This window comes from Myxocyprinus asiaticus, chromosome 31, assembly GCF_019703515.2.
Source record: "Myxocyprinus asiaticus isolate MX2 ecotype Aquarium Trade chromosome 31, UBuf_Myxa_2, whole genome shotgun sequence".
NCBI lineage: Eukaryota > Metazoa > Chordata > Actinopteri > Cypriniformes > Catostomidae > Myxocyprinus > Myxocyprinus asiaticus.
This window is the reverse complement of record NC_059374.1, coordinates 43,505,225-43,522,724: the sequence shown is the minus strand read 5'-3', so window position 1 is coordinate 43,522,724 and position 17,500 is coordinate 43,505,225. Positions and strand designations below refer to the sequence as shown.

The window sequence follows — 17,500 nt, the reverse complement described above, 5'->3', positions numbered from 1 at the left end:
AAACTTTATGTTTTATCTCATCCTTTTTATTTATGCTTTTTATTTAGTGCTGCTTGTTTATACATTTTCGTCTTGACAAAATAAAAAACCTTTCATCAAAGAACACTTTCGTCAGTCATTTTGTTGACAAAATTAACACCATCTCAGCTCATATCTCAGCCTGCCTTTCAGAAATCTCAGCCTGGATAAAGGAACAACACCTTGAGCTCAACCTTGTCAAGACAGAACTCCTTGTGACCCCGGCCATCCTATCTGTTGACCACAACCTCACTATTCATCTTGGTTCGACAATACTAACGGCAACCAGGACAGCAAGGAACAGAAGAGTGGTGTTTTTTTAAGACTACCTAAACTTCACTGCCCACATCTCCTCAACTGCTTGGTCATGTAGGTTTGTGCTTTACAACATCAGGAAAAACCAACCTTTTCCTGTCTGAGTATGCTGCGCAGCTCCTGGTCCAAGCTCTTGTCATTTCATGACTGGACTACTGCAATGCTCAGTAGGCAGCCTTCCTGCTAGCGTGATTGAGCCAAAGTAAATGGTTATGAATTGTGTCCAGACACATTTCCGAGCTTAAGTAGCTAGTTTACATACATTTACTTATTTCGAGTATGTTTTGGAACTTAGTATTGGTTGGGAATTGTTAGCTGTCAACAGCTATAACAGACAACCAGAGGTGCGCACACACACACACACACACACACACACACACTCCCAGGGAAGTAACCTGACAGCACATCCTGCACTTGACTCGTGGTCTCTGGAGTGTTTTATGTGTGTGTGTGTGTATGTCTGTGTAAACAAGTGGAGCCATTGTGGGTTGATTCTAATCACCCACGGCACAGATGAGTGTTCACCCAACAGTGACACCTAAATAAAGCCACACACACACACTACTGCATTCAGATCTCTCAATCTGAAGAGATTTTGTATACCACTTATATATGCAAATATATTCACGTGGTTATCAGTGGTCAGAACTGCTTTGCGTTATTTGCATATCAAAGTGACGAAGAATGACACATGTTGAAGTAATGTGAAAATACAGAGCTGGACTCATCACAAACATGTCAAGACGAAGAAGAACTTGTTATTAAAGGATGTGATGCAAAGCAAAGTTTAGATGATTCCAGAGCAATTAATATAGAATTAAACTGATGTTCGGTTACAGATTTGTCTGTGTATATCAGCTATTTTGAATGTGGTTCATCCAATCAGAATTTAGAGTCTGAAAATTCAGTTCCCTATCTGTCACTCACTCGACGTTGTGTCGATGTAGTGACACAAGGGGTCACTCTTGGGATCCCCAAACACCTCTGCTTTTTTGAAAAAAGGCCAATGGGAATTGGCGAGTGGAATATGCATGCCACTCCCCCAGACATACGGGTATAAAAGGAGCTGGTTTTGCAACCACAGATTTTCTCTTCGGAGCCAAGTGGTTGTATTCAGCGCACTGAATTCAATTCCCTCCAAAGACGCACATCAAAACTGCTGGATTTACGGCACATTTCAGTGGCTTCTCCCCCTCTGCACCCATGGAGTGCAGAGAACACCCCTGGGCGCTTCGGCAGAGCGAAAATAAGAGAGTATATTCTAAAAGAATATATTTTCATCCACAAAAAGAACAGCGCACACGGGACGTCTTTTTAAAAATGCCTTTCCGTTTGTGTGTTAATCCTGGATGCGGTCATTATCTCTCCGCTTCTGACGGCCACGATCGCTGTCTTACGTGTCTGGGCACTGCCCACGTGGAGACATCATCAAGCTCCCGTCCAGGGCCTGTAGGTTTACATCATCCCTGATGACTGTGGCCTGCGGTGCCGCTGGACAAGCCGCCTCCGCCCTGCACGCCATGGCTCTCCTGCAAGTACACCAAGCCAAGGCACTAAAAGAATTGTGCGAGGGTAGTTCTGGCCCGGGATTGATGCAGGAACTGCGCTCGGCAACTGACCTCACTCTCAGGGCGACGAAGGTCACGGCGCGGTCTCTCGGCAGGCAATGTCCACCCTGGTGGTCCAGGAGTGCCACCTTTGGCTCAATTTGGTCGAGATGGGAGAGACGGACAAGGCACGGTTCCTTGACGCCCCAATTTTCCAGGTTGGCCTGTTTGGCGACACCGTCGAGGACTTTGCTCAGCAGTTCTCGGCGGTGAAGAAGCAGACGGAGGCCTTACAACATATCCTGCCCCGGCGCAGCTTAAGACCCCGCACCCTGTCTGCTCGTCGCCAAGGGCATCCTTCTGCAGCAACAATACCGGCTCTGTTGCAGCCCGCCCCTGTGGCCCGGCTCAAGCGTGGAGCCCTCCGCAGGAAGCAGACGCCACCCGTCTCGCGGCCGGCCACTAAGAACCTGAGGAAGGCTTTGAAGCACCCCCAAGATGGGCAACCCAGGGGCGAGGAGACCCGCTTCTCTGGAGCTGGTCGACAGACCACTCCATCCCCCGGCTGGGAGGAGAATCTTTTGTCGCCGCATGCCCAGGAGGCTGCTGCACCCAAAAGCTTGACAAAAGAATGGTTTCCTCATCTCCTGGGTCACATGTTCGTCACGACCACCGTCCACCATCCCATTTTGGCAGGTATGGTACTCCAGTGGCGGACCCCCCGCCCCTGTGCGCCCAGCTGTGGCACAAACACTCCCACACGGGATTGGTTCCGGTGGACTACGGGGACGAGATTCCTCCTCTCCCTTCCTCAGCCAATCTTATGGTGGGTGGCAGGAGCCAGGTAAGTGCTTTGATGTCCCTGGATTCAGCACAGCCACAGGGCTCGAGTCCCCTTGACGTGGCACCTCGAGCTCCGCCCCGCCGCGAGGCCCCACCCGCTGGTTTGCCAAGCACCCGCCCAGGTTCAGCGGCATCCACTTCGCCTCGGTGAAGGGTGAGAATGTCGTTACCTTGTGTGTGGAGATCACAACCCTTCTGCACAAGGGCGCGATAGAGCCTGTCCCTCCAGCCGAGGTGAAGAAAGGGTTCTACAGCCCTTACTTCATCGTACTGAAGAATGGTGGTGGGATGCGACCAATCCTGGACCTGCGAGTACTGAACCGTCTTTGCACAGACTCTCGTTCAAGATTCTGATGCAAAAACGCATTCTAGCGAGCGTCCGGCATCGAGATTGGTTCACGGCGGTAGACCTGAAGGTTGCGTACTTCCACGTCACAGTCTTACCTCGACACAGACCCTTCCTGCGGTTTGCCTTCTAAGGCCAGGCGTACCAGTACAAGGTCCTCCCCTTTGGCCTGTCCTTGTCCCCTCGCGCCTTCACGAATGTCGCAGAGGCAGCCCTTGCCCCACTAAGGGAAGTGGGTGTCCACATCCCCAACTATCTTGATGACTGGCTAATCCTAGCTCACTCTCGAGAGTTGCTGTGCGCACACAGGGACCTCATGCTCTAGCACCTTAACTGACTGGGGCTTCGGGTCTACTGGGAAAAGAGCAAGCTCTCCCCGGTTCAGAGCATCTCTTTTCTCGGTTTGGAGTTGGACTCAGTCTCGATGACGGTGCGCCTCACGAACAAGCGCGCACAGTCGGTGCTGAACTGTCTGAAGGCATTCAGACAGAGGGCAGCGGTTCCACTGAAACTTTTTCAGAGGCTCCTTGGGCATATTGCATCATCATGTAGGGGACCTGCAGGCATTCTCTGTCAGCAAATCGTGCCTGGAGTTTGGTCCGGGTTACTCTCACGTGATCCTGAGGCCCTGACCGGGCTATGTGCCCAAGGTTCCCACGACCCCTTTTAGGGATCAGGTGGTGAACTGCAAGCGCTGCCCCAGGAGGAGGCAGACCCAACTTTACGCATCTATTTGGATCACATGCAGAGCTTAAGGAGCTCTGTGCAGCTGTTTGTCTGCTTTGGTGGACAGCGGAAAGGAAGCGCTGTCTCCAAACAGAGGATCACCCACTGGGTCATATCAGGCTCAGGACGTGCCACCCCCTGCGGGGTTACGAGCCCATTCTACCAGGAGTGTGGCGGCCTCCTGGGCCCTGGCCAGTGGCACCTCTTTGGCAGACATCTGCAGAGCAGTGGGCTGGGCAGCACCCAACACCTTTGCAAGGTTCTACAATCTCCGGGTTGAGCCGGTCTCATCCCGTGTATTGGCAGGCACAAGCAGGTAAGTTATGGGGCAGCTGGCCGGGTGTACCTATTGCGCATAGCGCCTTTCCCCTCCCTTGAGGTGAAGATGTGCGCTCTTGACTCCCAGTCGTGTTCACAGACTGTGATCCCTGGATGAATTTCCTCCTTAGTCCTCTGGCAGTTGAGTTTGCAGAGAAACTCGCTGCTGGCCCAGTATGTGCGCTAATGAGACCCTGTACTGAGGTGGGTGCTCCACATGTGCTGGTTCCCTGAAGGCGACCCCATGTGATATCTTCCACAAGATCGATTCCCTGTCGGTAAACTGCGTCTTCCTTGGGCAGAGGCCCCTCTGCCCCCGGTCGCCATACTTTGTAGAAACTCCTCCCCCTTCGGTTAGGACCTAGCATGGCACCTCTCCACATGACATACTTCTGACAAGACTCGGTAAGACCATGTGACGTATTCCACTCAAATCACCCCCCCCCCCCACTTTTTGGGCGGGGTGTGGTTTCCGCGGTGTCTTCCCCCTGGGAGGGACACCCCCCGACATGGCTCCCAGTCAGTTAACAAATTCCACTTTTTTTGGGGAGAAAAGAGAGCTCGGCTGGGCTAGCCACGGCTATCCCTATTGTTGGGCAGTCGACTTGTTCCTGAAGGACCGTTCGACACTCATAGGAGTATTGGGGAGGTTACGTGATGGCCTGGTGCGCTGGCTACGAGGCACACAGCGGTCTGCTCGTCATGCACCGCCAGCTCACGTAACACAGTTCAGATAGTTGTGGCATTTTGTATAGGGACCCCAAGTGTCACTACATCGACACAACGTCGAGTGAGTGACAGATAGGGAACGTCATGGTTACTTTCGTAACCTCCGTTCCCTGATGGAGGGAGCGAGACATTGTGTCCCTCTTGCCACAATGTTGAACTACCCACTGAAATGGCCGGGACCTTGTCTCGGCTCCTCAGCACAAAACCTGAATGAGTGGTTGCATACCAGCTCCTTTTATACCCGTATGTCCGGGGGAGTGGCAAGCAAATTGCACTCGCCAATTCCCATTGGCCTTTTTTAAAAAAAGCAGAGGTGTTTGGGGCTCCCAAGAGTGACCCCTAGTGTCACTACATCAACACAACCTCTCGTTCCCTCCATCAGGGAACGGAGGTTACGAAAGTAACCATGATGTTTTATAATATATAGTTTTACTGCTCTAAGTCTTTTGTTTTTAACTCAATTGATTCATAATGTGAAGCTGTTTTTGCACTGATGTCAGACTTAATCAAATGAGATAAGGAACCTTTAATTTGTAAGGTATTTTATTTGCTTAAAGGAATATCTTGAGTTTAATAAAAGTTAAGCTCAATCGACGGCATTTGTGGCATAATGTACCACAAAAAAATTATTTCGACTTGTCCCTCCTTTTCTTTAAAAAAGGCAAAAATCAAGGTTAAAGTGAGGCACTTAAAATAGAAGTGAATGGAGCCAATTGTTGGAGGTTTTAAAGACAGAAATGTGAAGCTTATAAGTTTATAAAAGCACTTACCTTAATTCCTCTGTTAAATCTTGTGTATTATTTGAGCTGTAAAGTTCTTTAAATCATCATTATTTGTGGTATTACAGGGTTTACACATTACATCATCATGGCAACGAAGTTGTAAAATTAGATGTAACTTTAATTAATATATAATATAAATTAAAATAAATGCAAATGCAAATTATTATTAAACAATATTAGGGCTGTCAGTCGATAACATTTTTTAATCAAATTGATTACATGGTGTGCCAATTAATTAATCAAATTAATTGTAATATATAAATATTTGCTGAGAAAGCCCATCAAATAACAATAATTAAATATATGATGAAATAATTATAATAGTTATATTTAAATAATAAAAAATTATATATATATATCAATCATACAAAGTAATAATACTCAGTAGTATTGTTTATTTACATATTATTGGCATAAGACTATAATTGGGCTATAGTTCAAAGCAATCCATATTGCAATTGAATTCGTCAATCAGTAAGGGCTTGTCTAAGGATGCGTCAAAGTACACCTGCATCAGACGGACGATTTTGGAGCGTCTACCACTTTGGTTGCGTCCTGTCATAAACATAAAATTTTTAGGTTGCTGTGTCAAGTTAAACGTAGTTTAATACTTAGAAAAACACGTCTTGAGATCCCTAAGTTCGGATTTACGCTCCATCAAGCTGTGTTTGTACGCAAGTACGTGTTCTCATCTTGTGCTGTCTGCTGTCGGTGAGTGTGGTTTGTTCTCTGTATAAGATGTGTGGGTCTATACAGCTGAAGTTTCGCTTACTGCCCCCTGGAGGAAAGAGGTGGTACTACAAGCTTGAATTGCTCAGATATAAGGAATATTCCTTATTATGGTGCAGGGACATGATTAATTGTGTACATTTTTAACGCATTATTTTTTATATAATTAATCGCACTGAATTAACGTGTTAAATAGACAGCTCTAAAAAATATTATTAATCTCCAGCAAAAATAACTATATCATGATATACACCGTTATCATGATACATAAGGAATAATGTACAGTCAGTAAGTAGTTTTCACAAAATAAACCCGACAGACTGATCAGGACCCTGACATGGAGCTGTACATTATCCGGCTTATTACGCGCCTACTTAACAAATTAAAAATTAAATGGACATGAAATATTTATTTAAGGTGAAATTATTTTATTAGTTTACTTTGAAAAATCGCAGAGTAATATAAGAAGTAGGAAATATGACTCGCAATACCCAGATGACCAGTCGTGCGGTGTTATTCATAAATATCAGACCACTGGATGGTGCGATAGACCAATAAGAATCGAGCATTCCAGAGAGCCATGTAATAAGTAAGGAATAATTGATGACGGACCATTGAATTATTGAAAAATAATGCACACCCCAAGGTGGTAATGTGGTCGTGACGTGCAGTGGAGTTAACTGGAATATAATTGTACACCTTAGAATGTTTGTCAACCAATTAGAATCAAGCATTTAACAGAACCATGGTATAACATACCATGATATGTGATTTTGGTCATACCGTTTAGACGTGGTTTTAATGATGTCCGACACTCTTTGCATGTAGTCAGCGGCTAAAACGACGATCTCCTCCTCCTCTGAGAAATTATCATGGAAAATTCGATCCAACAAACGCTTCCAGTGAAACTAGAAAGAGAGAGAGAGAGATGACAATGTTTATACCTCTGTTGATTATCACTTTTCCCAATCTAAATTCACACCATCTCTTTACAGGACAGAACCCAGCAATCTTTTAGAGTCATGCTGCTCTTTGCGTATCGATTTATAGTTCATTTAGGGACTGAGTTTGGTGCCAGAGTTTTAAACAGCGGATCTGGCCACATCATGCCAAAAATGGATCGCTGCATAGATCCGGCTGCTCCATATATTTGCCAGTTTGCATTCTAATTTTACTCTAAAGTTCAAGGTCATCTGGGAAAAATCACCACACCGATGACAAGTCCATTATTCTTACAAAGCTTGGAAAGTCTGTGGAACAAATACACAGTTTATTTACACATGTAAACCTAATCCTTATCTCTGTGAGACGACAGGTTAAAGCATCAGTAACTGTAAATTTAATCACGTTATTATAATTTCTCATCAAAATAAAGTTCTTTAATACACAATATAAATGCTCAGAGTTTAAATAATAAGAGTTTCTCTATAAGAAAAGATCACAAACAAATAATTTTGGGGTACATTTAGGCTGATAGAACTGAACAGCAGAACCTGTCCTGAAAAAAGGACATGAAAGTTTATTTATATTTTAATCATTTGTTTGTCATCATTATTATAATCAAAATTTAACTGTAAAAATACAGAAATTCTACATTATATGAATTAATATTATATCATGAAATTGTATAAATAATAATGATATGAGCTATCACTATTTGAAATAATGTGTACAATTTAAAGTAAAAGCATTGAGCTTACATTCATTTGTATAAGAAACGCTAAAAAGGTTACTGTCACTTTAAGAGTTCAACGAGCGGCTCACAGTGTTCCAGTTCAGCGAACATCAACGAGAATCTCTCGGTTACTTTAATGCATCCATGCTGTGTGAGATTAAAATTAATTGTACTTTTTTATCTGACTGTAAAGAACAGAAAGGATATTAAGACACATTATTCAATGAAAGTTTGATGGACACACATTACACGGAGGAAATGATCCGTTTTAATCTCAAGCACTTTTCATCAAAGCAAGGAGATTTTCCAGGTGTTCCAGTACTTACATTTCTAAAAGCTAAATTCGAGCACTTTAAGGACCTTGTGTGAACCCTGTAAACAGTGTAGAAAAAGCGCAGTAGGCGTAAAATCAAGCGATATAGAGATTATGATGTTTGACGGGTCATTTCATTTATGATCACATGGACAGAAAACAATGTTGCAAATTTCAAAATATCGAGATTTTGCCACGATATGGTTCATCATTTTTTTGGTTCACGATATATTGAAATTCAAAATATCGTCCCATCCCTAGTATGCAGTATGTATAGTGTGCACAATGTGACATTTTTCTGTATGTTTACCAGCATGATCTACTACATTTGCTAAATGTACAGTATACAACCAGAGCACACTAAAACTAAAAATACAAAATAACCACATTTTATTTCCGAGATGATGACTGGACGTCAGAATTAAACATGCAATGTAATGATGTTGTGTGACAAATTTTGCAACATACTATTTTACATTCAATTTGTAAAAATAACAGGCAATATACATTATATAATGTGCAGTATTCAGTAAACTAATATTCCATTCCGAGAATATCCTTAGCGTTTAACATCAACTCAATTCATTTAAATTAGTGTGTGTGTATGTGTGTGTGTGTGTGTGTGTGTGTGTGTGAGTGAGTGTGTGTGTGTGTGTGCGAGTGCATGTGCGTGTGTATGCATGTGTGTGTGTGTGTGTGTGTGCGTGCGTGTGTTTGTGTATGTGTGCATGTGTATGTGTGTATGTGTGTGTGTGTTTGTGTATGTGTGTGCGTATGTGTGCATGTGTGTGTGTGTGTGTGTGCGTGTGTGTGTGTGTGTGTGTGTGTATGTGTGCGTGTGCATGTGTGTGTTTGTGTATATATGTGTGTGTGTGTGTGTGTGTGTATACTCACACTGGGAGCCATTTTCTGGAGTTGTTTTAATGGTATGCGGTTGTAAATGCTACTTATATCTTTTCTTTGGTCATCAAATTCAGACACTGTGATCTTTGGAGAAAAAAAGGGAAAATGTTGAAACACTGCACACACAAACTAAAAAATTCTGAACTCACACACACAGTATTTATACAAGCATACACCTACTAGAGTCTGATTGATTTTGCCAATTTGGTTTGTTCAAACAGTTCATTGAAATGAGCCAGTTGATTCACTGATTTACTTGATTTTCCACTTAAAGAGTGTTGCCCAAAATCAATTCACCACATTTTCATTGTTCGTTTTTGTAATTTATTAAATATTTAGTGATCACTTTCTTTTGATTATTTTACGTTTTTAGTTAATGTCTGTGTTTCAGTTTGATGCTTTTACCTTATAGGATTAGTTCACCCAAAAATGTAAATTCAGTCATTGTTTACTCACCCCTGTATTGTTATAACTCTATATGACTTTATTTCTTTTTCTCAACATAAAGGGAGAAATTGTGAATAAATGTTGTGCTCAGTGATGTCATACAATGGCAGTTTATGGTGACCACCTCTTCAAGCTTCAAAAGAACACAAAGTATGCTTTTGTGTTGCACATAAGAAAGAAAGTAAATGATGAACGTATTTTCATTTCTGGGTGAACTGTTCCTTTCAGGCCTGTTTGAAGAAAATGTTTTGTCGAATAAACTTCTTCCTTAAAGTTCAGTCATTTACAAATGCTTTGTGAATCATTTTGACTGAATCATTACAAAGAACCATATGAAAGAATGTTTTGCTTGCAGATCAAACATGACTAAAACACACGTTAACATGCATGTGATACGTACATTAGCAAGTCTTGTCTCCAGGTCCAGAATCTCGCGGGATTTCAGCGTGGCGTTATGAGCTCCCAGCATGCTCAGCAATCTCTCCATCAACGCCTTATAGGCTGCCAGAATCTGACATCATCAAGAAATGACATCATCATGACATCATTATGTACAGAGCCTGTCAAAGACCTGACATGAAACTGTTTATGAAATTCTGTATGCTAGTTTATGGCAATTTTTTGGACAAACTTGACATAATTTATGTTTCTCATGACCTTAAAAACCTTTTGATTTAACCCTTTAAGCTCTAAGGGTGTTTTTAAAGATTTCCTGTTTCAGTGGCATACCCAAAATTAAAGGCTTATAACTGACACAGAGTGAGTTTCATTCTGTGCCATTTGAGTAATTATTGAGTCTGTATCATTTACTTGACACCATCTCCTGGTGGCCATATGTAATTAGAGTGATTGATCACATGACTCTCTGCCCAAATATAGAGGACTATCACCACTGGTTGGAGCAATCTGATCCTAATCCTATTGGTTTAGCATTCCGTGACGCTACAGCATTTCCGATGACATCGTCTGATCCAGGAAAGCAGATGCTGTGTGTATCTTATGATCTATACATCTGATTATCTTGTGTGTGGGCTTGTTTGAAAGATAATCACCTCCTCTAAGTAATGGCATGTGATATTTTATGTTCTGTTTAGTTTTTGTGAAGTTATAAGTGAAAACGCTGCATATATGCAACACCTGTTCACATGAAACATGTAGGTCAAAGACATATACTTAGTTATTACTCGCTATATTTTTGACTGGGAGTAAAACAAATTGGCTGGTTGTATTCTACTCTTTGAGAGCTTTCCAACAACATATGACACATGACTATTTGATCAGACTGATGTTTTTACTGATTCCAATAATATGTACAGTGCAATTTTTTTTTAAATAAATGATCAAAACGCTTCACTTCTGATTTGTCTGCAAATTTTAAAGCACTTGTTCAGTTTTGGTCATAATGTCTACATGCATTGGAAAGTAGAGCTTATAAGCTTTCAAACGATACCTATTTTGTGTTGGTCAAGACTGTAGTTATTAACATACTGATTTTTTTTTCTTGCGGGCCCATCTGAGCTTAAAGGGTTAAAGGGTTATGCTTAATTGCTTGAAATTAGTTTTGTAAACAAATACAAAATATGTTTATAAAGTGCTTACATATGTATTTATGTACAAAACTACTGTTCATTATTAATACTTTTAATGTTTGAGTTATAGTGGATAATGAAGGAAAAGCAGTCAACAAGTGTCCGGCATTCACGTGAACTCCTTCAATACGGTTTAAAAGACATCCCATGAAATATAAGATGCATAACGGCCATACTTCCATTTGTTTTGATGCGTTTTCAATTACTATTATTCTATAATGAGGAAAATAGTCATAATCAAGAATGAGTAGGTGTGTCCAAACTTTTGACTGGTAGTGTGAGTCTATTGTTTGTAATTGCGTTCTAATAAAAGTGTGAGGTCATTCGAGCGTGACAGAGACACCGCTGGGACTTCATTAATAAAGGACATGGGCTCATGTGTGACATCATCACCAGCTGTGACACAATCTATTAGACATGTGAGGTCACTGCAGGAGATGGGTGGAGTGACAGATGGCAGTCAGACAGATAGACAGATGGAGAGAGAGAATAGAGAACAAAAGAGCATAAGGAGCAATAGAGAGAGATGTGAGATGAAAGAGAGACATCAAGAGAAGATTCACCTTCACACTGTCCTCATCCTGACCCAGATACAGAGTTCTCTCCGGTAGAGTCAAACCCTCCTGGTCAATCTATAATCACACACACGTTAGTAGAGGAACACTATACACATATGCAAAAATAAATACAAATACACACACTATCTCTCACCCGTATGGCATTGCGTGACGAGTTTTTATCGTCTACGCTGACAGTGAGAGAGAAGAACACAGATGTGCTGTACACGCCCTGAGTCTTATACAGCATTTCATTAAAATCTGGCCTTATGGGGGCGGAGCCACTGTCCCAGCCCGCCCCTCCGGGAGGAGCTCCAGACAGGTCCCACCCACCGCAGCTTTCAATCACCTCCATCATAGGCCCCGCCCCCAGACGGTCAATTTCCTGAATGGTGATGCAGGAGCGATAAAATTCTTTCACCTGTGGAAGATAATAAGAGGTTTTATTCTAAATATACATTAAAGTGACATTTTAACATTTTAATTCTAACTAATAAATTATTCATGAAAGATCTTTCCCTGGTGCATAGGAAAGTTTCACCACTTTTATTTCTAAAAATTGATAGCTTTAAATTAGCTTTAAACCAATAAAGTGTGTAAAACATTAAAAACAAAATTAGAGCTGCAACAACTGATTGATAAAACTGATAATAGTCGATAAATAACAAATTTCATTATTTTATTAATGATTAGTTAAATGTATGCTGTGGTATGGAGAACCTCTGTCAGTGACATCACTTTACACTTTCTAAAAAAAAGATCGAAAAAATTCTAAATTCTTTTTTTTTTTTTTTTTTTACTTGAAAACAAGATTTTTTGCAGCATGTATTTCAACTTATTCTGACTTTATTCTAGCTACTAAATTTATGACAGTGTTTTATGTTTTTTTTGTACCTTTCTCTCTGCGCTACCCGGTTCATTCCTCTGGATCGGTGCTTGTAGGAGGCGCTGCAGCTTCTCTTGGTTTTGCTCTCCGATGGCGGTAATGATTCCATAGCTCAGTTTATCCTCAGGTATTCCGTGTCGTCGGAGCCAACCTCCGCACGCAAAGCTGTAGAAGTCGTGACAGGGCTGGACGCTCGGGTCAATGTTGCCCTGGACAAACCGCGCCGCACGGAGCAGCGAGCGTCGCTTCACACAGTCCTGACGACACTGAGAATCCTGCGTTTCTAATGACAGAAACTTCAGTGCCAGCATGCAGCCGAGAATCACGCACATTCCCGCTGCGAACACCAGCGCCGACAGCAGGCAGATTTCACGGCGACTCCAGCGAGCAGGGGTTCCGCCCGCAGGACTGGCCCCGCCCACACATTTGTCACGCCCATTCCGGCCACGCCCACTGCGTTCCAGGGACCCGCCCAGATGCAAGCTCCTGCCGTTACTGAGCGTGCTGCTGCTGTAGCGGCTGCCATACTTGATTTCCTGAAAGTCGTCGTAATGCGCAGTTAGCGAGTAGGTCTTCTCCATGGCAGCCGCTGTCTGCCCCCTGGATTTGTTGGGGAAGGTGTGGAACATGAGGTCACAAGAGTTGAATGGAAAGTTATGACTGGGATCAATGTGAGGTCATGACCTTTGACCTCTCTTTGTTTTTCAGTCCGTTTTCTTTCTCAATTTGACCTGTTTTGAGAGAGATGTAATTAAAAGAATATTCCGGGTTCAATACAAATTAAGCTGAATCAAAACATTTGCACCATAATGTTAATTACCACAAAAACAAAAAAGCACAAATGTGTGTTCCAGTGAGACACTTACAATGGAAGTCAATGGGGCCAATCTGTAAACATTAAAATACTCACTGTTTCAAAAGTATAGACACAAGACATTATGTGTGTTAACATGATTTTAGTGTGATAAAATCACTTACTAACCGCATTTGTGTAAAGTCATAGCAATTTTACAACTTCGTATCCAAGCGGTATCGCTGTAAACCCTAAAATGATGATTTAAAACACTTCACAGCTCAAATGATACACAAGTTTGAAACCTTTATACTCTGGTGTTTTGAAAGATTTCCTGTTTCAGTGGCATACCCAAAATTAAAGGCCTATAACTCGACAAAAAGGAGAGTCAAGTGTTTGTTATTACTGTAAAGAAAACATTTAAATTTTTTTATGATATAAATTACAGTAAATTCTGAAATTCTCGACCTTAGAAACTGCTGAAAAAATCACAAAAAATACTGAGACAAAATTTATATTTTTCTTATTTTTCTGATTTGACATTATATATCTCTGGGTGTTAATAAGGTGGTGCTGAAAAACTGCTTTCGTTTTGTTCCCAATCATGTCAACTGTAACTGAGAAAAATGTATGTGTTTATACAACAAAGCAATCAAACGTTATAACATTACAAATATAATTTATCATAGTGTCCAAAAGCATCTCCAAACAAATAAAACATAATAATTGTACATAAGAACTAATTACACATGCAAACACAACAATGACTAAAGGTTTGCATAGCATGCAGACATGATTTTAGTAATGAGATTTCACAGAATGAGTTTCATTCTGTGTCATTTGAGTCATCATTGAGTCTGTGTCATGTATTTGGCGCCATCTCCTGGTGGTCATATGTAACATTGTGCTTCATGTGGATTATCTAATGATCTATACATCTGATTATCTTGTGTGTGGACTCGTTTGAAAGATAATCACCTCTTCTAAGTAATGGTATGTGATATTTTATGTTCTTTTTATTTTTCGTAAAGTTATAAGCAAAAATGCGGCATATGAGCACCACCAACATAATTGTCAAAGACATATACTTAGCCATTACTCACTATATTTTTGTCTGTGAGTAAAACAAATAGGCTGGTTGTATTCTACTCTTTAAAAGCTTTCCAACAACATATGACACATGACTATTTGATCAGTTTGATGTTTTAACTGATTGCAATAATATGAACAGTGCAACATTTTTATAAATTATCAAAACGTAACACTTCTTATTTGTCTGCAAATTTCAAAGCACTTGTTCAGTTTTGGTCATAATGTCTACATGCATTGGAAAGTAGAGCTTCTAAACTTTCAAACGATACCTATTTTGTGTTGGTCAAGACTGTAGTTATTAATATTTTAACAATTATTTTTTACCCTCCAAAAATTGGCCCCATTCACTTCCATTGTAAGTGCCTCATGGTAACTTTTTGTGGAAATCAACATTATACCACAAATGCCGTTGACTGAGCTTATCTTGTATTGAACCTGGAATATTCCTTTAAAAAGAAGCAAACAGATCTGTCTTTTATGACGAGCTCTTGATTCTTAGTTTTTCCATTTGGGTTCTAATGCTCCATCCTAAAGTTGTTTAGATTGATTTCAGACACTCGACCATCAGAGAAACACTAGCCAATGACTCAAGGGCCCCGATCGATCAGAGAGAGAGAGACAGACAGGGAGAAAGACAGACGGGAGGAGAGAGACTCCAGGGAGCAGCGATTGATGGATGGAGAGAGAAAGAGAGCTGATGTGACTTGAGTGGGAAAGGAGAGAGCGAAGCATAGCAACATTCAAACAGGTCTTCACACACACACACTCACTGGCCATCAACCACACGCCGGTAAACTGCGTCAAGCCTGCCAGACAAAGCTCACCCCCTGCAGAGCGGAAAACCTGCTACTGCCTAATGGACCACAACACACATGCTTTCTTTCACACACACATTCGACCCAAAACATACTCTATGCAAGTATGTTAACGCAGACACTTCTAGCTAACTTGATTTCACGTTGCATTGAAAAGTCCCTAGTTGCACCGCACCCACAGCCAACTAAAGGGGTTGTTCACACAAGAGACATTCAAATTTAATTTGCACTATTTTTAAGTGCAGGTCTATGTTTATACATACATAACATCAGGTGGACATCTTTGGTCATTGCGGTTTATTTTAAGACATGTCATGTTAAAAGTACTTAAACATTTAAAATCCTATCTCTGCATTATGTCTAGCTGTTTTTAAACGCAAAAGCCCATCCTGGATGAATTTGAAAACGCCATTTCCGCATTATACTGTGGACAGAGTAAGTGGAGATATCTGAAAACCATGACAAATTTGTTGGCATGTGATGCAGTCATGTGATCCATTCAACCCAAAACAATCAAGATGGCGGCCCACATTGTAGCGCCGTTATTGTGCCTGTTATTCACTTTGAGAGCATTATTAAAGATAAATGTTACTTTGTACAGCCGTCACAATGTATTCATTCAAAGGCGATACGAGGTTTACTCGTAATTGCTGTGCGGCAACGAAACACGAGGACAATTGCGTTTCAGCTTGTACATGGAACAGCGATTTTTCCCATGAGCAGTAAGGGGATTTAATAGTTTTAATATGTTTCAGTGTGGACGAGCAACTTTTGGAAAACGTTTGAAAACGGCAGTGTGGACATAGAGCGTTTCGGAAATGAAAATGCGTTTTTAAATGTATCCAGATTAATGTAAACTTAGCCCAAGTCTTTCTAGACACGCGGACTTTCACACATCGTCTCTGCACATGCACCTGCAGTTGACTGTGATAAAAGAGTATCACAAAGAACGCACCCATATGGGCTGTAAAAAGATACTTTGAAAGGTTGAGCATTCAGCCGTGTGTGAGAAAGAACGGTGCGTAAATATACCCGAGCTTTTCCACCCAAATATCGAAAAGTCAAGCTCTGCCACAGGTCAGAACAATTTGATTCAAAACAATTAGTAGTGCTGTCAGTCGATAAATGTATTTTTATCGCAATTAATTGCTTTGGTTTTTTTTGTAGTTAATCACGATTAATCGCTTCGTGTTCTGTAGTTAATCGTGATTAATCGCTTCGTGTTTTGTAGTTAATCGCGATTAATCGCTTCGTGTTTTGTAGTTAATTGTGATTAATCGCTTAGTTTTTGTAGTTAATCATGATTATTCGTGTAGTTTTTTTGTAGGTAATTGCGATTATTTGTAGATTTTGAAAGTGTTGAAATTGTATACTAAATATACTTCTTTTCCTGTCAACATTACTTTTTTTTCTTAGGAAAGAAAACAAAGCAATATGTAACAATAAAAAGCTTAATTAACATTTTCCAAACAAAGACTTCCACAGTATAAAGAATAGGGATGTCCCGATACCATTTTTTGAGAACGAGTACAAGTACCAATACTTTCTTTTTGGTACTCACCGATACCGAGTACGATACTTGTTTTTCTGAATTCCATATCAATAATTATTTCAATTTTATTTCGGCCGTTCGGCCCTGTTTCACGGCCGGCCCACCGGGAAAAGTTCCTGTTCTCCCAATGGCCAGTCCACCCCTGGTAGTGATCTGTTTGTGTCATACTTTTTCCCCATAATTAAATTGAGCTTTTTTTGGCTGAGCTTTTATTTTGAAGTTTTTCTGTGTTGTTATGACAGTAGCTTCTTAATAAAAAAAAAACAAAAAAAACAGTCGCTACGTGATTCAAAGTGATTATTAAACCATAAAAGGCAGCAGTCGACAGCATTTTTTGGCTTAATGTTGATTATCACAAAAAAAATTTCGACTCAAAAATAGAGGTTACAGTGAGGAACTGGAAGTGAATGGGGCCATGGTGAATGGTAATCAACATTATGCCACAAATGCTGTCGATTGAGTTTAACTTGTACTGAACATGAAATATTACTTTATGTTTAAATCTAGTTGCCTGAATAATAAATA

General features: G+C 41.1%; 1 protein-coding gene across 3 annotated transcripts in view; it reads right to left on the bottom strand.

Annotated features, from left to right (window-relative positions):
- LOC127421823 (endothelin-converting enzyme-like 1) overlaps nucleotides 1-17,500 on the bottom strand; it is a 53,742-nt gene that overhangs the window by 28,708 nt on the left and 7,534 nt on the right. For 2 of the 3 annotated variants that reach the window (XM_051664972.1, XM_051664971.1), the window contains 6 exons: nucleotides 12,732-13,454; nucleotides 11,992-12,258; nucleotides 11,844-11,912; nucleotides 10,092-10,202; nucleotides 9,236-9,328; nucleotides 7,137-7,261 (listed from right to left, as the gene is read on the bottom strand). In XM_051664972.1, the coding sequence (XP_051520932.1) occupies nucleotides 7,137-7,261; nucleotides 9,236-9,328; nucleotides 10,092-10,202; nucleotides 11,844-11,912; nucleotides 11,992-12,258; nucleotides 12,732-13,352 (1,286 nt within the window). In that variant the 5' untranslated portion in view covers nucleotides 13,353-13,454. The remainder of the gene's footprint in view (nucleotides 1-7,136; nucleotides 7,262-9,235; nucleotides 9,329-10,091; nucleotides 10,203-11,843; nucleotides 11,913-11,991; nucleotides 12,259-12,731; nucleotides 13,455-17,500) is intronic. The other variant, XM_051664973.1, reaches the window with a different exon arrangement.